This window comes from Ammodytes marinus, assembly GCF_949987685.1.
Source record: "Ammodytes marinus genome assembly, chromosome: 8".
NCBI classification, from domain to species: domain Eukaryota; kingdom Metazoa; phylum Chordata; class Actinopteri; order Uranoscopiformes; family Ammodytidae; genus Ammodytes; species Ammodytes marinus.
This window is the reverse complement of record NC_137212.1, coordinates 18,533,305-18,555,137: the sequence shown is the minus strand read 5'-3', so window position 1 is coordinate 18,555,137 and position 21,833 is coordinate 18,533,305. Positions and strand designations below refer to the sequence as shown.

At 40.9% G+C, this 21,833-nt stretch overlaps 2 protein-coding genes across 2 annotated transcripts in view; both read right to left on the bottom strand.

Annotated features, from left to right (window-relative positions):
* agbl4 (AGBL carboxypeptidase 4) overlaps positions 1-21,833 on the bottom strand; it is a gene marked incomplete at its 5' end in the record, with an annotated part of 291,765 nt that overhangs the window by 69,474 nt on the left and 200,458 nt on the right. The window lies entirely within an intron of this gene.
* Positions 9,332-20,850, bottom strand: bend5 (BEN domain containing 5; the record flags this gene model as incomplete). Its single annotated transcript, XM_080032654.1, has 6 exons — positions 9,332-11,485; positions 11,688-11,901; positions 15,319-15,467; positions 17,815-18,316; positions 19,442-19,572; positions 20,667-20,850. 6 exons carry the CDS (start codon positions 20,848-20,850, stop codon positions 11,289-11,291), a joined length of 1,377 nt encoding a protein of 458 aa, XP_079888780.1. The 3' UTR covers positions 9,332-11,288.

The following is a 21,833-nucleotide window of genomic DNA, read 5'->3' as shown; positions in this document are numbered from 1 at the left end:
ACTGTATATAGTGAATAGGTATTCTTCAGCCAACTCATTCAACCTGCTACTAAGCAACATTTACATATTAAATATATGGATGTTTTACTTTTACTCGAAAGGAATCTGCAGGTTCCATCCTATTTTGCGGTGTTTATTATGTCATTTTATGCTGATTTAATTCCCCCTTCTCTGAATGTTATCATTTTACTTAATTTGCTTTCTCTTGTAGATTAATCTTTTTTTTATAGTTTTTTTGTAAACAAATGCCTTTTTGTAGGTAAGAACAAAAAAACTTTAGAATAATGATCACAATTGTTCTATCATCTAGAAAAATGTAATATGTGCTTTCACTCGAATGTTCACAGTTATTTTTTTGCTTTTCTAATAAAATGTATTCTGTTTTTTATTAGAGCATGCAACTGAGCGGTAGGACTGGGAGTTTGCAGAGCGGAAATGTTAATTTAATGGGAATACTGACATGCATGTGTAGCCATTTGCGTGTTGGTGAGCATGTCTATATGAGGAGACACACACAGAGTCCACATCTATTTAGTGTGTGTGTGTTTGTGTGTGTGTGTGTTTTAGAGAGTGCAAGTGCCAGTGCTGCCAGGGCTTGCTAGAAATGGTATAATTTATCACACCTAATTAATTATGCTCCACCATCGAGAATAGTTTTCATTGTAGCTCAATCGTCTCCCCACTCTGCATCCCTCTGTCAGGCGACAGGAGGGAGGACACAGATAAAAACTCACAGAGCCTGAAACACCACCGCAGCTTTTTTGTTCTCTTCTCAGGCTGATTCGCCATGCCAGTTTAGCTAGCTTCAAATGACCATTTAAATAAAGAAGCTAGCTAAATGACCACATAAAAAGATAAATTAAATTGTTTTTCTGTCACCAAGCACTTATTTTCTCTTTCAAATCCATGCTCCTTCTCATTTTGAATACAGTTGTCTGGAGGAATGGTTGATAGAAATGTGCCGAAGAATCCATATGCATTATGAACTATTCATCTTTAATAACATGGTAAATCTAATCTCTGTAATGGGGAAATGACTCAAACCTAAGCAGACTTGAAACAACCCAGGGATGTTAATTTATTGAGAATAATTGATTATAATTAAACTAAACCAACAACAAAGACGAAAGTGGCACGGAAAACAACTTGGATTCAGTTTGTTTCAAAACAAAGCACATGATTAAAAAGGGATTATGTCAAACTATAGAGCTGTGCTAAAAAAAAGTACAGCAGGAGAAGCTACAGGATATCAGGTTATCTTGAGATACAGCGCTCATGAGCTTCTACATACGTAAACCTACGCCTGGATAGTAATTAGAAATGGGGGTATGAATGTGAACACTGAGGAGATTGTTCCACTTAGTTCTGCCTTTCTTTGTGGATCTACAGGTGTTGATATGAATATGGTTTGATGTGTAGCCTGCATGAGTAGAAACACACTGTTGACATCGCACACCCATCATCAAGGAGGTGAGCAGATTGTATCGGACACAGATTGATTGCCCTTGAAATCCAACAAAATTGCTTAGCTTGTAACAAGCTTTATTTACTACATTAAATTATCATTAAAATACTATTAGCGCAATTAGTTGATTTCCATTTTAAACAAGCACAAGAGGGGGCACGGAGAAAAGGACAAACTGTGATGGGGACAGTGGAGAAAGGAGAGAAGTTAAAGTAGGAAAGGAATAAATAGCTAGATAAGAGGATGGAGGAGAGAAGAGGTGAGTCAGGGAGGAGAGGGGCTACGAGAGAGCAGTGGGAGAGGAATATTAAGCAGCTGTAGTGATTAGGGTGGTGGTGCGGAGTGACACTGTGACAGTGACATTGGCTGCCATTGCCAGCCACTGCCATGGTGATTCACTGGAACCTGCTTCATTTGGGCCATAATTAGCCTAAATGCTCAGAGAATTAAAAATTCATCATCCCTTCAAATGTTGTTAATTGGGAGAGCCGTCTGCATTAATAGAGGCCATTTGTGCTTACGAATTTGTGTGTGTGCTTGCGTGCATACACAGGTACATACTATATTATTTATATATGTGTGTTATATATGCATGTATGTGGAGTAAGTGAGCTTGTTTAGCAACACCTTACCTGAAGCAGAAATGGATTCCAAACTTTACCAGTTTTTATCGTTCAGCCAAATAAGCTTCTTAAAAATGATAAGGACATCTGAATAATGCTGTCAGCTAGAAATGAACAGCCACAGTCGAGACTTGGCAGCATATCTTATCATATAAACAGTTAACTGACAACGCAGGGACATGCTGCTGGATGGGCATGGCTGGATACAAAATGAGGGTGTGTATGGGAAGAAGAGCTAATGTGGGTTTGATAGGTAGCTCCTCCATGTGTATTACTGCCTTTGAAAACCAAAGGCAAAATTAATCATGAACATATTGTCCATAGCTTTCCAGATAAACATGGAGAGTGAGAGTTGGGAATAAAGGAAGAGATAATGTATGATGTACTACTGGAAACAAAAAAAAAATGTAATGAACAAACTTCTTGCATATGCTGTGAATGAATGCAGCGCAGATTATGTGGAACTGCTTTAAATGTGAAACAAAAACAAATTGCTAGGAAATTAGAAAATATAAAGCGCTCCGCATACAATCACACTAACGGCACAAATGAGATTTAATTAGAGGACTATAAACTCCACTCTTTTGTTACATCCTAATTATTTAGGAGTAATGAAAAAGCTTTCCAGGCCGTTAAATGGGAAATATTGTAGGAAGAGCACAATTCTGTGCGGGTCAACTGGAGAGTCAGTGTGCTGTATCTGTCAGTGATGGACAAACTAGACTTAACAAAACAAAATATTGTTTAACCCATTCATGCTTTCACATTTGATGCTGAATATCTTGTGTTTTTCCTTTGACTGTCAGGGAAGCAGAGGTTAGCAGCAGCAATGCAGCCAGTTGCTGCCACAAGCAGTAAGAAATTAAGACTAATGTCATTAAATTTCACTGCAGTGAGGCCGGAGCCAGATCACTGTGACAAGCCAGCCTGGAGGGACTGAAAAGCCTGCAATCAAGAGAGTGTTCAGTTTAGACTTTTAGCTGGTGGCTAGTGTGCCATTAAGTTTAGTTCAGCCTGGGTGGCTGTGTTTCATATTCAGTAATAAAACTCCTTCGCCTACACCCTGTGTGTATCTGTGTGTATAAACTCCCGGAAACATCAAACCTTGTCACGCTGTGGTAACATATGCGCCACACGTACCCTCTCTGAACTTCCCTTTCCAGGAGGCAACAAAGGCCGTTATATTTTCACATTCAAAACAGTAACAATGTCATAAAGAGAATCCTTAACTGCCACCTATTATGCAGCGCTGCTGTACCCATGGAAAGCAAACGGTGGACAAGATGAATTGGACAATGTTCCAAGAAGCTCCATAAAGGCAGCAAAATGACCATATTCATTAGGTTGTGTGTGTGACATAAATTCGATATGTGTCCCTCTGTACTGCAGTGTGTGAGGAGGACACAGTGTTTATGCGACAGAGAGGCTGCAGAGCTCAGCCCAGCCTGGACACCAGCTCAGCCCAGCCCAGCTCCACCCAGCCAGCACTAATCCATCATCACCACCACTGAATCATCGCGCTGTCAATAAAGCCAGGCGGCAATACATTACAGGCATGTGGCAGGCTTTAGCGATAATGACATTGAGAGAAGTCCCCTTGGGCTGTAGGAAAAGCCTGGCCGCATGACACACTTGCTTACAGAGGCAGTAATATATGGAAATGCCTCAGTGAGCCCAGACAGGGGAGAGGATAGCGAGATGAGGCAGTGGGTAAAGTGTGTTCAGAAGGAAAAAGGGAAGACATGGCATTCACAGCGACCACTCCCCATCACTGACTTTTTCTATGTTATGTGGACTCAAGACACATCCAGGAATCAAGATTGGGCTCATTTCACTTTCAGGCCTCCCCAAACAAACCACCTTACAAGCATCTTGATACATCAAATCCTCATATCTGTATTATCTTGCTCCTATGCAGCTGAGTTGCAAAATGTGTTTGACATATAGGCCTACAATGCTGCCAATCATTGACATGCTGTGTGGCACAGAGGCAGGCCTGTAGCATGGCAACTGAATGAACAAAGTACAGTGAACTGTAAACACGGTACAGAGTATCTGCCATCCTGTTATCTTGTGCATGCCATTGAAAACAATCTGCCAGTTAATCTGTCACGTTCAGAGCAGACGCAAACAAAACACACCAAATCTACAGTCAAACCATTGAGATGTGAAGTAGAGCGGCTGACACAAGTTGACTGGAGGGACTATGGAGGATGGAGAGCTGGTGAGAGCATACACAGCTATACTGATCTGTGTATGGACCAATGACTTGTTAGCAAAATAACACAGAAAAAGCTCGTCTGCCACTGTCTTTCTTCAAATCTGTCCATCTTCGCAGCGGCAGACTTCTTCGCAAGATGTTTCAAAAGTTAATTGTGCCCATACACAACAAACTCAAACTATAATTTTAGACTTATTGCGAGCTGGACATTTTGCTTAAGGCTGGGGGGGGGGGGGGGGGGCACATTGACATTGAGATTTCAAGAAATGTATTCATCATACAGGGTGATCATTTGAAAATAGTATGTCATTTTGTGTAGACATTATGTGATATCGCCCAGTATAAAAACACTTTAAAACGCTTGATGTACTGTAGATTTGCGCTAAAAGTTGATGAACAGAACTTCCTCCGCACTTTTTTCTTCTTCTCAATATTGTATTTCGTCTTAACCCTCGAAATTTTGACTTTATTCTCAAAATGCATAACAACAAAACAACTTCCTTCCCTTCTTTTTTCTCTCTGTAGCCCTGATACTCTTCTGTACAATTTTGTAAGGTTCAAACAAATTAGAAGTTGTAGAGGGGATGGTAGGCAGTTTCTTTTTACCCTCTGAAAGAGAATTTCTAACTCTATCCACATTTCAGTCTTTATGTTGAGCTAAGCTAACCAGCTGCTATGTGTAGCTCTATATTTACCATACATACCTATGAGGGTATACTGTAGATCTTCTTATCTAGCTATTGGCAAGAAGGCAAATGAGCATTTAAAATTATAAACACTTTTTTTCCAACAACTATAATAATAGTAGTTAGAAAAAAAAAGTAGCCTCCTTGTGATTCGGATATGATTGTATCCACTGGGTCCACAACATTTTACTTCTCTGAAGTTCTTTGACACACAACAAAAACACAAAGAAATATAAAAGGACACCAGGCAGGAAAGATAAGAAAAAAATGACATGAGGTTTGTGCTGATAGAATAAAAGTCTGGATTTATTTCTGTTTATCTTTACATTAAACAGGTGTTCCTGAATGCAGCAAGAGAAAACACACAACAGGATGCTAAGCGTCAAAGAGTTGCTCGAATAGCAGAGGTGTGGCCGGTTTAGCAAAGACATGTACACTTTATCGCATATACTTATAACATCTTCTTTAAATGTAGGGTTGCCTCTGGGAGGCTAAAGTAGGGTGAGGGACTGTATACTGCAATAGTCTTGAAATTCTTTTCACATTATCATACCAACTGGAAACACTCCATACAGTAATAACCCTGTACTTCCCTAATGGTCATTGCAATGCAGCTACAACAGGCAGCCCTGTATATCAGCTCAGTTTAATTCAAATCCAAAATACAAGTATGAAAATGCAGTTATAGTTCTGTACGGATTTGTCATGTCGCCATTGTACCCTTTGACTTGATCTCAAGACTGTGCAGACACATTCAAGGGTTAAAATGCTCCCCAGTTATCTTTCCCTGATTGACCCTCCACCCAACAGTGATGTGGTACCAGGTGATTACAGGTGAACACCTGCATAGGAATTCAATTACACACAAAACTCTCTGGGTCAATTTTCCTGGACCAGAGCAAAGCTTAAAATTGGACCATTATGAAACAGTCCAACAAATGGCTTGAGTGCTTCCATGAAACTAGCTAACTGCTGTGTACTTGAACACACACACTGCTCACAGTAGAGAGGAGTTCCCCAGCATATTTTATGTTCACAGACATGGTCTGAGTTAAAAAAGAAAGAAAAAAAGAAACATCAGAACAACACATATATACATACTGATAGGTAGAACAAACCACCCAAAAAACTCAACAAACATCAAAACACTTTGGCGCAGAAAAGATTAAATGTGTGTACAGATTTAAATAAAATATAATGCACTTTTTGTAATCAAGCCCAGTCTTAATACTGAATGCTGTGGTAGACATGACTTTAGCTCACAGTAAGTAAATCATGAACACATGGCTTCACTTAATTTACATTTATAACACTGAAAATTACATCTGAATTGGACCAAGGGACAGGATGGGGGGAATCACTGATGAAAGTGTTAAATACAAGTTATGACCTAGTTTAGACATTCCCAAAATCACTTCAGATTGAGATTATTTTCCCATCATAAACACAACTAATGGGATCCCACCAATGTTAAACAAACTGGACTTTGCTTTGACTCATATAGAACATTGTTTTTGCTGAGGACCTCTTCTGCTGCAATGGACACTGCCTAACTGAGATTTCCTTTATGACATATCTGCCATGCGTCTAGTGAACAGTGGTATCCTTTACATTTATGGGCTATCTGAGTGTGATTTAATAGTCATGTATAGCTATAGTGAAACCTGATCTAACCAGTAAAAATGCATATTTCTGAAAATACACTGCAACAATGTAACATTGGTAGACAACAGGTGCTAGAAGCAGATGCATCCATTGGAAATCAGCAAGTTCTGAGGTACTTGTGAAACTCACAGCTGAGGGTATAATCACTATCTACAATATTTGGATGGATAGCATATAGTTGATACAGTAATAGCAGGTTTACCATTTTGCGAAAGTAGTTTGGCTTACAACTTGATTAGCTGAGGGAAAAGTGGCGGTTGACACACCTGAATAAAACATAGCTGTATGAGGATAAAGACATAGAAAAAACAGCACCATTTGAGGTCCGATAGACAGATCAGTTTCTGAACTGTTTGCTGGTAGCACCGTCAACCAGTACAAATCTCAGAATGCAATACGGAGACAGAACACAACCACTGATCAACTGCACAACATAGCAAAGAGCGAAGATATATATTCAGAGACGACCCCTCACGCAGACACCCCTTTAGAGCAGCATCATTAAGCAGGTAATAAAACTGATTTCTCCTAAGAATGATATTGTGTACTGAGGTGTTTTACAAGTTTTATATGCTGTACATGTTGAGAGTTACCAGGTATAGCTTTCCTATAGATTTTTTATATATACACACATAGTTTACAGTCACTGACAAACAAACACCAGAGTAACAATGAGGTAGGAAGGTGAAGTTAGATGAAGTAGAACTGGTTTGTGGATTGTATACAAAGTTACTGATACCTTAAGAAAAATAGAGGCCTAACAATGTGTTCCTCCAATTTTTTCACTTTCGGAGTAAGTTTGACATTGTATCTGAGGCTCAAACTGCAAAGTATTTTGTGAACACTTAGATGCGAAAACTGCTAGATGGGGCCATTTATCTTATTCCACTCAGTGGAGCTTTCCCAATCAAATTGTCAAAAAGCGACATAAAGCCCCCTCACTTCCAACACTGACAGGTGTATAAAACACAAGCCAAAATGCAGAGGGCAGACGACAGGATTTGAAATGATCTTTTGATACATTTGCGTTTCTAAATCCAGTCCATATGCATGTCATTAGAGTAAGGAAATAGAGGTTGCGCACAGTAAGACCATCACAGAGCCAGCAAGGTTACATTTCCTCCCTATCGCTACATGAGTGTGATAGTGAGCATTGTAGGGTCTGGTGTTAGGGCCAAACTAACCATTAATGGCTCGGCCAGGTATTTATTTGTGTTACTAATATATGGCTAAAACACAAACTGCTACTATGCAAGTGATTTAGCACTTAGAGATTGGCCGTGCCATCACAGATTAAGCTGAATCTCTGTTAAAAACATACTGCATTCCCATACATCTTTCATCCACTAAAGATGGTTTTGGTTAAAAATTAACAGTAAATCGCACTCCAGGAAACCAGCCTTTGAAAACAAGTTACATTTCAGATTATCTAATGGATCTATTTATGCTCCATTTCAAACATTATTTTAACCAAACCCCATTTTGGCATTAAACAACAAAGAAACAAACACAAACACAATACACAATAATGTTTCATATTAATTTCAGCATTGTTGCTTTGCACAGCAGAAATATTTTCTTTCTTTTAAATTGCATGTATTTGAAATACATGTAAACCTTACATGTTGCTTTGTACAGGGAAAACAAAAATAAATTAATAAAGGGGTGCTTTTACGAATCAAAAAAAAATATATCATATATATCACCACTTTGGTGGTTTAAGATTCACAAAGTTATTTTACCTTGGCATTGGCCATTTTTTGTGCAAACCTTGCTGATTCCTCAGTCAGCATCACCCTTCTTTAGCTTGATCTCGGCCTTCAATACTTTGGCTTACAATTACTACTTGTTGTAAAAAGTACACAATTAACTTTATATAAGTCATATCTATATATAACCAGCATTTTCACACATTAAGTTAAAGCACATATTCCAGTCAGCTTTGCACATTTTATAGGGAAAAATCTTTAAATTGATGAATCATGTTTTGGGCTTGAAAGCCAAGAAGAGTTGTTTTTTGGTTGTCAATTTGCCAAGTAAGTACCCAGATATTGTTCAGGAGGCTATGACAGAGATATGGAATCCAGTTTCAACTTGTGGTTACTGTTTTTTCTAAGATTTCTAAGGTTTAAAAGATTAATTTTTGGAAATAGTAGGGGTAGTACTACTTCCAACTAGTAGCCAAGAGCATTGGGGGATTGGCAAGTCAATGGCATTTCTGGCAGACAGAAAATGATATCCCATGTTTTTATTTTTGCCATAGAAAACCATCAACCAAAACGTTCTAAGGTGCTTCGTGATAATACTATGATTGTTAGGCCTTAATCTATATAGGCATTAAAAAAGGACAATTACCACAAATATATTTATTTTAAATTGAAGAAATTGCCCAAAAGTTTAAAGTGCGTTCAATAAGTGATTTGTGTTGCTCTAACTACTGCATCTCAAATACTATATATAAATCAGTTTAATACAATACAGATTTTCATCTTAATTACCTCTCACACATTAGAAGGTTGATTTTAAGTGAGTTTTTATCACATGTTGTGAATGTAGTATAATGTAGGGGCTCTGTCAAAATCTAATGTTAAGGGAAGCCTTGTCTCTCCTGTTCCACAGAGATCACTTTGGCGAAGAAAGCTAGATGATCTTTTTTCATTTGTCTGTAGACTCATCTGATCTACATTTTGGATACAACATCAAGCTTAAAGCCAACAATCCATATGAAAAAAAAAGATATGTGTAAAAAGAAAAGAAAAAAAGGAAGAAATTGTCAGGTAACTTGGAATTACAACATCTATTAGATAAACCAAAACTTTATGGGTGTAAACCTTTAAGAACTTTAAAACGTAACATGACTAGAAACTGAAATCAACATATTTGGTGGACAAAAATAAAATTATAGGTTTTATGTACAATGAAATATCTCCAAAGCATTAGGTAGTTTAACAAAAGGCTGATATGAACTTTTGAAAAAAACAAAACAAAAAAAGGAGACGGAGAAAGAAACCGACATACAATAATCTAAAGTGTAAAGAGGAGAGGCTTGATGGGCAGCTCTGCAGCAGATTCACAGTTAGCCACAGCTAGGTCACAGTTGAGATTTCAATCTGCAGCATTTAGTTCCAGCCTGCAGACAGCCACAGAAACCACTTTGGATCAGAACAATAAAACAACTGGAGAAAAAAATAAAAAATAAAAAATACAAAAAAAAACATACAAGAAAAAGAGGATATTTTCAAGGTTCTGGTGGCAGAGCTCAGAGGAAATGGAGCGACCTTACTTTGTTCCCCACTGGCGTGGCTTAAAAAAGAGGGGGTTATTATGGGGTTTAGCAGGCCCAGCCAACTTCAACAGTACAAAAGCGTTTCAGACAGCTTTACCCAAAGCTAACACTGCTTCCACAAGAAGATGACCTGAACAGTGCAAAGCTGTGCCCTGAATTTTGTCCTCACATTGTCCCGTGCAGCACAGCATCTTTTTAAATACAGAAAGGGGGATAGCAAGTAGCACCTGGCTCAGCTCAACTCAATGGTGTGAATCACACAGAAAATAGTACCTAACCACCTCTTACATTCTCACAGCAAAGTGCAGGTGAAGCTTCATCACTTCAGCTTACTATACAGTTACAATCACAGCCTTCTAGAAAACCCAGGGGCGAACCCACTGGTGATTGCCAAATCCATTTAAGGCCGTTCTAGGCGTCAACGCGCCTGTACAACTAGAACTCAGTAAACAGTCAAATTGCCTGAAAGTGACATGTTTGATTAACACAAAAATAATCCATCAAAACCTGTCCAGGTGCTCTCATTGATGGCAAACGCTCATAACTAAAAGGTCAACATAAAAAACCAAAACAAATATAGCACTCTATAGACTCTACATTAGTCATATTTCCCATTTAGCCTCTGCTTTCTGTATAATAAAGTGGTGTGTTGTGATTGACCTACAGTTAAGGGGAATAATTAATATCTTAGAGAAACCGCATCTCCGTTGCAACATGCAATATGGCTGTTACAAATTAAGACTTGTGCACTTGAGAGCCTGATGTCTCATTTTATGCAGTAAATAGCAACAGCAAACACTAAAACTGCAGTTATCAAGTAGTCACCAAAATATCCAACCGTTCACATGACTTCGATCCAATGCAAGCTAGCATCTAAATAGCATCAGAAGCCTTTATCTAGGGAAACAACCTTTTACTTTTTAAAAGTTTAAGGACTAAAAGGATGTTCTGACACAGAACAATAAACCAATTTAAGAATTACATCTAATCTCTCCTTTGACACAAATGCACACATGTCAATAAACCATTCCTCTGTACCAATCCCACTGTAAAGCTTATATAAAAAAAACACTCATACCAGCTCATATCAAACTAGTGTGGGTAAAGCTGTCTGTGAGGCAATGAGGAAGTTGGGCACTGAGGAAGGTGACGGTTGCCCTATAGCGAGCTGGGAAGAAGGGGTCTAATTGTTTTAACGTTTCACAAAAACAACCAAATCCATGAGTCAACGGAAAACAACTGCTCCTGAAACTGTGACAAACCCAAAATCAAGTCCCCTTAATATCCTGCTGACCCCAGGGGAAGGGGGGGCAGAAGGCGTTGGCATGACAACAGTGAATGCCTACATGCCATCGTAGGTGAAGTTCTCCATCTTGACTGTCTGTCTGATGAGCAGCTTGGACTCCCGCCGCTCCTCGTTCTTGATCGACTTGTTGATGTCCATTATCTTTTCACAAATGTATTTGTTCACTTTGGACAATCTCTGCGTAATCTCTGCACTGTCGGCCGTCTCTTGAGACACTCTGTCGTAGAGACACTCTGGGGAAGGAGTGAGTGTCAGCAGTCAGACTACATCAAATAAGAAAAATTCGTCTTTGATGTCTACTGAAGGGCTGAATTTAAAAAAAAAGTAAATTATTTTTCTGTACCTGTACCATTTCCAACTTGCCTCGGCTTACAAAAGACCCATCAGAACGAGGCAGTCTTTCATTTTAAAGGGTTTAATTCAGGAGTTTCTTACCTCTGACGATTTTCAGTTTGCTGGGTGACAGTGGCGGTTTTGGCAGGGCATCTTTCTTCTTTTTGGTGGCCACTCCGGTAACACTACGGTTCTTGAGGGTTTCTGTGCCCCAGATCATGACTGCTAGGTTCTTTGTGAACTTGGAGTCTCCCTGGGTCCGTTGCAGCTGGTGCCACTTCTCCTCCTCGACCCAGATCCCTCCACCCAGGTGCACCTGCATAGAGGACAAATGTGAATCAGGGAGCAGCGTACACCGCATTTTAAAATGAGCTTGTACAGTACAAAAAAACCTTTTGGAGAGTGTTTCTGCACCGTGGGGGACCAAAACTCTTAAGGATAGTGGCTATGATCAGTTCAGTTCAAACACAATGAAATGAACATGTCAAAACTCTTAATTATAGAGTACCACAGGAAGGGGGAGGGCGCGCGCCGCTTGCATGAGCAGGCACCTCCGGCACTCGGGGGAAATTTGCTGAAGGGAGGACACTTTCCAGTTAGACATACAGCACATATCAGTGTGTTAGCCACTGAGCTAACCGAAGCTAACCTCAGTCAAGGAAGTGGGGAGAGGATGCTGCTCTGTGCTCTGCTGTGGGAGAGCTGGACGAGCGTCTAGTGATTCAACTGCAGTGTACAGCACCGTGGCAGTGCCGGGAGCGCCCTTGCGCTGTTATTGGTTGAGGGTTCAACACTCTCCACGTCCACTGCTCAATTGATTGACGCCTAGAAACGTCCCGAAGGAGCCAAAGGGACCAAAACAAAGCAAATACAGCCTCAACACATTCTATTGAGGCAGACGTGGTGATAATTGAGGCAGATTACTTTGGTCTGACTCTATAGTTTCATTTTTTAATAGTCAATCTTTAAGCTCTCAATCTACTCTGCATGGGACAGCCTCATCTACTTAACACTCAAACGCGCTCGCTCATGTAGGAATATGAAACAGTACTACCTATTGGAGACCTGTCCTCCCCATCCATGGAAAAAATAATATGTATAAATACAGTATATATTAAACAAATGCTGTAAATGTTACACCCAACAGCGTCATGAGTCACCTTTTAGAAGTGAACAAAAAAGTTATTTAATAAATTAAGACACTGAAAAAACGAAAGTAGACGAATAGAATATGAGTCTTGTCCCTGATGGTTCATGTTGTTTCAACAGATGCTGGAACATCAGACTACAGAGCAGAGATTACAGTGTGACTGTTTATACAGTAGATCAGATATGGAATGGAAAGGATGACAGTTTTACTAAATCCTATTAATGTTAAAATAAAATGTATGTAACCATCAACAAAGGCAAATCTAAGAAGACAGTGTACGATATGAGTAATTAGGTGAGGGAGAGAAACATACTAAACTGAGACTCACTATAATTGGAAGCATAGGAGTCTACTTAAAAAACAACAGATTTACATGTTGAGTTGAACTTAATCATACAATTTATCCGGTGATGATTATGCTGACCACCCACTTGCCTGGGACCTTGGTGTTAAGTTTCACCAATCTAAAATACTCCATGCGGGTGTAAAAGCCTCTTAATCGGCTCTCTTAAGACTGGTTAAGCTTGCCATGGCAGAACATATCTCAACCAGTTCCTGCTCAAGCCAAATTATAAATCCAAAGAGAGGCACCACTTTCACCAGCAAGGATACATAACTAAGCTCCGGCCACTGGCTGCTGGTAGCCTGGATTACCTCCGCTATGAACTGTAGCCTGTAGCTCTCTACACACTGCCCCAGCACATTGCATAAGCCTGCACCAAACTCTCCAAGCCGATTGCACGCCTAGGCCAACTGCTCTGGTCTTGTAGGTGAGCTAATGCAGCAGGGGGAGGCATATCTGACCCTCATTCCCTTCTCTACACTCTTATCACTGTAAAGTCTTTAGGCTAGCATCCAAAGGGCTTTTCCCTGTGCAGCTAATGTGCTTTAGGCCCTCGGCCAGCAGACAAGCTTTTTACTGGCCTCGAGTTAGACAAGATTGTTTTCATCCTCCCTCCCCCGTTGCTCACCTTTCTCTCTCTTTCCTTCTCCATCTCTCCTACCACTTTCACCCTCTCCCTCTCTCACAAGGACTAACCTGTCAGTCACTTTAAATTCCTCTCGTGCAAATAATTAATATGGGGTCCCCGATGTAGGAGAGTTCTAATTTGCAAGTGTTCTTCACGCTTGGAGTGGCTGCAGGCCCCAGAGCTTGTAGTACCAATTCCCCCCCTGTCATCAGCGACAGGACGCTGGTTGAGTAACAGCGTCGGAGGGAGTAAAGAACCCTAACAGGCCAATAAACACTGATGACGCTGGCTCGGCTTGCAGGAACAATAATAATCTTCTCAAGCTTGTTTACCTGCTAGGGTAGGGCAGCCAGGGGGAAAGGACCGATCAAGTCAACCACACAGGTTGCCAGGTTCATGGGTATTAAGAGGAAACACAGCATTTCCTGCTAAATCTGGCTACTTCCTACAGTTAACCCCCGGGCAGAGAGCCAGGGAAACTGAAGGATTCAGGACTCAAGGGGTGAGAGGGGTTTTTGGATTAATATTTAAGTAGAGGTTGAAAGTCCCTATCTATAATTTAAAGCTTTTAGTGCGTAACTTCTGTTGCCCACATGAGGAATTCTGAGGAATTACAACAACACTGTCGGGACAATTACATGAGGTAAACCTTCAGTGACTGCGCATGGATTATATACCTTTTCCTGTACGTCCAGGTTCTTTCTAATGCCTCGTTTCCACCGAGTAGAGCGGGTCGGGTCGGAGCGGCTCGGTCCGGTTATTTTGGCTTTCCATTTGCCAAAAGTTGGGTAGGGTACGGAAAGCGAGCCTAACCACTCTAAGCCGCTCCTATTTTCGGTACTCCTCCGTTGGGGTACTAGCTGCCTGAAAGGGTGCCGAAAAGGCAGAGCTACACACTGCCATAGTTGATTGGTCGAAAGAATAATTTCCGCTGTGTGTAGTCACCTCGGTAAGAGTGAAGAGAGTCTTGTGTTTTGGTGAAAAATGTGAGCGCAGCACTGTTTATTGTGTGGTGTTTTTCCTCAACATTAAATTAATCATACACTGTGTCCCATGGTTACGATGTCACGTAGCTGCCGCAGCCAGCACTGTTCGCTCACTGTCTCTGTCGGCTTGCACTGAGCCGTCTCTGTGCATGTACCGGCGTAATACGCTCACAACACGGGGGGAATAAATAGCGGACGGTTTTGCCAAGCAAAAACGAGAGACCGCTGGCTTGACCACAGTTGTTCCACAGCCCGATAGTTTGACCCATATTCTGGCGGCGGCTATCACAGTCCAGCCTAAACCCCGCCCTACCAGTAAGGGTAGGGTCGGCGGTGGAAACACCACGAGATTCTTAAAAGCGAGCTGTCCCGCTCTGAGCCACTCCAACCCGACCCGCTCTACTCGGTGGAAACGAGGCATAAGTAGTAGAATCAACAACTGACACATTTTGTTTTGTTTGATTACATTTGGAGGAGGAACAACTTTGTCTTGCAGAATAAATGTCCAAATAAAAACATAAAAAGATAAATGCAATGTAAACAGACAGGCAACATAACAAAGAGCAAGTAGAAGGTTGTTGGCTGATAATAAAGCACATCAAGAAAGGAGTGTCCCGAAGACTCACCTTTCCATCGTTGCAGGTGTATACTGTTCTGGGTGAGGGTGAGTAGCTGGAACTGGTGTTGGCTTCTTCTCTGCACGTCTCCTGGGCCTCAACAATGGGTTCAACCACTTCAGCCTTGATTGTCTGAGTGCCATTGTCATGCATAGGCTCTGGAAATACATAGGAGACATTTACCGTTCCAGAGTTACAGGCAACAAACCTCCTTCCAGCAACTATGAGTTGAGGTGAGGTCAAAGCAATTCATCAATTGTTAGTCAACAACAGAAACATAGAGGGTAACACTAACACAGAACAGAAATCAATAACACTTGACAACATGCTAGTTATAAATAGACACATTCTTATATTCCTACATGATCTAGTATGTGGCCATGAGTTGTCTGGTCTTGACTAATAGGACAGTGCCAACTGGCTTGTCGGACTAGGGTTGCTTGTGCCTCCAGACAGGCAGTTATTTTATCCCAGTTCCCAAGCTGACTTGGTGGCTGGCCACGCTAAGCTTCAATGTAGCTGATGAGTTTTAATATCGGTCAGTGCATGCCATCAACTGCCCGTCAGCACCCCAGGGTGCCTTAATCTTTAGCCTGCCCATTACATGGTGTCACCAGTAGCTAGGCGCCTCTGTCAAGATCTACAGGGGGCCTGGGGTTAACACCAGCATCTGGCAAAGCTTGAGTTTGGACACTGCTGTGCACTGCAATGACACCACTTTCAATCACACTTACATCTACATCGCCCTATTAATCTACTGATTTTAGCAGAAACCAAAACTATTCAAATCCTATTCTGGAATTGAATCGGGTTGTTTTATTACGTACAGTCCCCTCCAAAAGTATTGGAACAGAGAGGCCAATTCCATTATTTTTGCTGTAGACTGGAAACATTTGGGTTTGACACCAAAAGATGAATATGAGACAAGAGATCAACATTTCAGTTTCATTTCCAGGTATTTACATCTGGATCTGATACACAACTGAGAAGATACCATTATTTGTAAAGGAATACCACATTTTTAGGTGAGCAAAAGTATTGGAACAGATAGACTTAAAATAAATTAAAGTGAATAAGACTTAATATTTTGTTGCAAATACCTTGCTTGCAATAACTGCATCAAGCCTGTGAACCATTGACATCACCAAACTTTTGCATTCTACTTTTGTGACACTTTCACCACAGCCTCTTTCAGTTGTTGTTTGTTTTGGGGGGTTACTCCCTTCAGTCTTTCCTTTAGCAGGTAAAATGCATGCTCTATAGGGTTTAAGTCTGGAGACTGACTTAGCCAGTCTAAAACCTTCCACTTCTTGCCTCTGATGAACTCCTTTGTTGTTTTTGCAGTGTGTTTTGGGTAATTATCTTGCTGCCTGATGAAGGATCTTCCAATCAGTTTCGTTGCATCTTTCTTTAAAGTGGCAGACAAAATATTTTCTATATACTTCTGAGTTCATTTGTGTGTTACATGCCATGACATTGCCTCCACCATGTTTCACAGATGAGCTTGTATGTTTGGGATCATGAACGGATCCTTTCTTTCTCTTAACTTTAGCCTTTCCATCATTTTGGTAAAGGTGCATCTTGACAACAACACAGCAACTGTAATCACTGGAATGATGATCTCGTCTCATATTCATCTTTTGGTGTCAAACCCAAATGTTTCCAGTCTACAGCAAAAATAAAGGAATTGGCCTCACTGTTCCAATACTTTTGGAGGGGACTGTATGTCTAAATACAACACTATCCTTTATTTATTTATTTTCCCTTTTGTTCACAGCTGTTCGGGGGAGGAGATCTGTCTCTACATTTCCTACGTTTTCTTATTTTTTTCTTTATAGTCTAAGACTTCTTAGAGAGCTTGGTCTGGACAGGAACCATTGATGATGTGGGTATGTACAGTACAAACTTGACATAACTTCAGGCTTGATCGATTTTGCGATAAGCAGAGTGGATCTACTGCTACATGGAGTTTTTGAATCATGTTGTTTTAGCATGGTCACTCTAATCACGTGTTCACCTTCCTAAGAAAAAAAAGGGAAACTAAACAGACAATCTCTAACATGAAGAAATGAAGTTCCATTTATAACTTAATTTGTGTGTCTTCAAGTAGAAAATTTCAAGTAGAAATACACTGAAATTAAATGTCAGTTGTAAAAGCGCATCTAGACTGAAAAGACAACCATCACAATACTTTTCAAGGCCGTTATCTCAAATCAATTTTCACAACTTAGCAATAGTTACGTTTGGCGCTTGGCACAAACAAAAGCACAGATCCTTTTTTGGGTGAGAGCCGGCACAATTAGTGCATTGTGTGGCCACAAAGAAAACACTGATTATTATACAGCTGCCTGCCTCCAGCAATTGCAACGGTCAAAGACTCAACTTTCTAAGAATAAGAATTGTCGGAATTGTCTAAAAAGGTTATTAATAAATTTGGTGGGCATAGGGAAGCAGTATGGGTTTGTGTGTGTTGGGTGTGTGCATAGTACTCCGTGCTCCCCTCACCGCTGCCCAATCTCATTAGAAGAACATCTTGCAGCCTCCTGTTGAAGTCCCTCAGTTCTTTGACTTCCGTCAGCAAACTGCCATATTCCTTGAGCTTCTTGGCCTGCTGGACCAGCTGCCTGCGGGTTCTCTCCAGCTCCTGCTGCAGCCTCCTCATCTCCTCCTCCTGCTGCCTGTAGCTGTGAACCAGCTCCTCGTACAGGACTCGGGGAACCACGGCCGCCGCTACTCCAGACACGCAGTCCGACGTGTCCACCTCCAAATGCTGCTGCTGGTTATGATGATGCTGTTGTTGTTGTTGTTGCTGCTGCTGCTGATGCTCTGCCTCCATATCTTCATCTTCATCATCTGCATCCTCACCCTCCTCAGCCAGCCGCTCCTCATCCAGGTCCTCCTCTCCATCCATACAGGAGCTGGCCGCATTCCTCTCCAGGCGAGCCACTACCGCCGCCAGGCTCTTGGAGGAGTTGGAAAGAGGTCGTCCCTGGTCCTGAGACAGGGCCTGAAAGGAATACAACAACAACAACAGTCAATCTAGGGGGACAAAAATTGAAAATGACAGGAATTTGAATTGTTTTTACTAGAAAGATGAAGCTATATGAACATAATTCAAATTGGAGGTGGGCCTGACAAAATTGTTTTATTACTTCACAGATATCTTCTTTGCTGCAAATGTGATTCCACAGGTATACAAATAAATAACAAACACATTATCAATCTGAAAAAATGACAAGACAGACAGCCAGACTTTAAACTATTTGTTTTGTTTGACTGTCTTGATCTCAATAGGAGGACACCACATATCAATCACAAATGAAATGACAGACAGACAGACAGACAGACAGACAGACAGACAGACAGACAGACAGACAGACTCACTGCAAACATTTTGATTTGACTGTGGTGAACTCAATAGGAACTGGGAGGAGAGGAGTCACAGAGTTCTTTGATGAGCCGCTCAGAGGATTTGTCTGTGAAAGGGCAGCTGTCCAGAGAGCTGAATTTGTGTTAATCCAGCATATGGTAAAAATAGAGCGGGGGATTTTGGATGCAAGCCAAGTTTATGGAAATGTTACATTGTATCATCAATAGAAATATTTGAATATTAGAGGCTGTGTATGTATTAACATGACACATGCAGTAATACATGCGCCCGCACATTGACAGTGTTGTTGATATGAGCCATTTTCAATAGTCTATTTAAGGCATAGGATTGCCAATATAAGAAACTTAACCTTAAACACAACCTATGTTACTGGACCCCCTCAGAAAAGCTTTCTAGTGACTCATTTGAGGTTTTAGCATCTAACATTCCCCAAATGTGTACTATGAAATTGTTTCTTATTGATATGATGATGACGTGTGAAAAAACAAAACAGGACAGAACAAAACTGATTGCCATTTTGTAATGATAAATGATATGAGTAATATTTAGACCCACAGGTACAAATATGTTTTTTTCAAAGCATCATGCAATTATAGTTTAATGGTGTTTTCAAAAGATAAACATCATTTAGGTATGATCAAGGGACAGTGTGATTGTATGCCATTGCAGCCTATTTGAATGTACAAACTTGTTTCTTCCAAAATAACACAACTTCTGTTAATTTACTTTAGGTGAGCCTACCTTTTTGTGCCTGAGTGGCATTCTCTCCTCTCCAAAATTGTTCTCAATAGAGTTTCCTGAATTCTTGATGGACATCTTGGGAATTTTCATCTTCTTTTGCATTATATTGTCTTCAAATTCCTCTACTGTATCTGTGAAGTGCAAAAAAGAAGAAGTAAAAAAACTCATAGTTAAAAAAAAAAGTTAGATGGCTTCTCATCAGTTGTGGAAGTGCCCGCATCATTATTTCATCCATTGATACAACTCGGGCCGAGTGCGTTTTGTCTCTCCATCCTGCTAGATCAAACTTAACTTATTTAACACTGGCTACATTGGACTGCGATACAAGTAGTCCTGGCGACACGGCGCTTTAAACATATCTCCCGCTGTGAAGTTGTGTGAGATGGGACAGATCTTGTAGCCCAGACAGCTCAGTTTCGGGGATTAGTGATGTGGCTAGTTAAAGCTCGAGCATAGCAAACGACAGTGAGCAAGCTGGTGCAACTGGAGCTAAAGTTAGTCCATCACATGAACACGAGGCGCTGTCAGGACATAGCCATGACGCTGGCGTGTTACTGACGGAGACGTTGCAACATGTTGTTTGTCTGCATCAATGTCTGAGACACGGCGATGACTGCAGCACCGCATCCCACGAACAAGCAGATAAGCCGGCTAACAAGCTACCCGCATGCTGCCACAGCTCTCGGGCTAGCGTCTCGACTGCATCTTCAAATACGATGACAGCTCTACCACGGGCTGTCATATGTGTTTATAATGTAGTGACAGCTCGTGACTAGCGCGTCGGCGCTAACATGCTAACGTGGGACGAATACACGCCGAGCTAGCACAGCGTTAGCTGCGTGTTGTAAACAACCGCTGTGACTGGCTAACGCTGCATGCCACGTATTTACCGAAACAAACAGCACTACTTTATCAAAACAAGAGAGCCGACTCTCGGAAAACCATGCTCTGGATGTCAAATAAAAGTGTAAAGCCTTGACGACGAGGTATGACTACACAGCACACTTATCTTAGCATATCTAACTAGCATGTCTAGCTAGCCACAGCCGAGGACGTTGTTGTGGCTATCAGTGTCAGATTCCAGCTGATCACGTCCTGACAGATCGGACAAAAGGATTTGATATGACACATTCCCGGTTATAGTGCACGTCCACGTTACATGGTCGGACAGAGAAAAAACAAGCATTTAAAATAAAAAAGCGGATGTGTTAAAAGGGCAACTTACCTGCAAGGGCAAGGATCTGTGCTTCGCACGGCTGGCCTGCGCTGCCATTCTCTTCTGTTCTGTGAACTAGATACACCTTCTGATTATCAAAATCTGTTTTGTGCAGAGGTCTGAAATCTTCGATATTTGAAACGGGCAACGCGTAGCACATATCGTCTTCAAAGAATCTAACAAAAGCATACATTATTTACTTCTCTTTGGTCCTGCACTTTGGATATGGTTGACAGTTTTTTCTCACAAAGTATTAAAAAAAATATATACACATAGGGGGGGATTGTGTCTGCGCTCGGCTACTCTTGCCTGGTCCACATCACCAGGGTAGATCATCAAGGCATAAGTAATAGACTTGACATTAACTTTGCTGGAAAGAGATGTTCCCATACAGGAGGAGAATTAAGATTTTGACTTATTTGCGTCTGAAACACATTTATTCCCCCTCGCACCTGTAGTGCAATTATATTATAAAACGGCATTTAATTTTATTTAATTCTACATTTCAAAACATTTGTAAAGAACAACATTTTACGAAAAAACAAAACGATGCCAACATGTTAAAAAAAAGAAAGTTCAAATATTTGTTTTCATATGTAATGTATATTTTTAAATTATACTTAAGCACTGCTTAACTGATTAGTGAGGACAACTCAGTCGCCTGGGTCGTTACCCTTTCAATTTGATAATTTAGAGCCATTAGGCTACTTCTCACCCTGTCTGCTAAGGGAATTGTTTCAGGGAGCTACGGTGAGAAAAGCCACCGACATGATTACCTGCCGGGTCAGATCTTGTTGGTCTTCATTGGTGTGCACAGTGTGCACTTCTCATCCGTTCCTTGTATCACACCAGAGAGACTTAAGGCCAGCTGACAGAAATGAACTCTTTGTTATTGCCAGGTGGTTATACAACAGGATGGATTTCTCTCAGTTGTTACTCTAATGGAGAGCACCACACAGTCGATAAATGACACTAACAATTTCGTTCTGCTTCGGCTGCTGTAATTGAAAAGTAAGCGATGCAGAACTATATAGTGCCTTTTTTCTCCTCTGATATTTCGTTTCATAGTTTCAGGCGTTTAGTTAGTTATGATTAGGCCTGTTTCAAATGCCAGCTTCCCCATGATGTTTGTTCAGTGTGTAGTGTACTGCTGTATGACCCCTCTCAGAGTCTGTT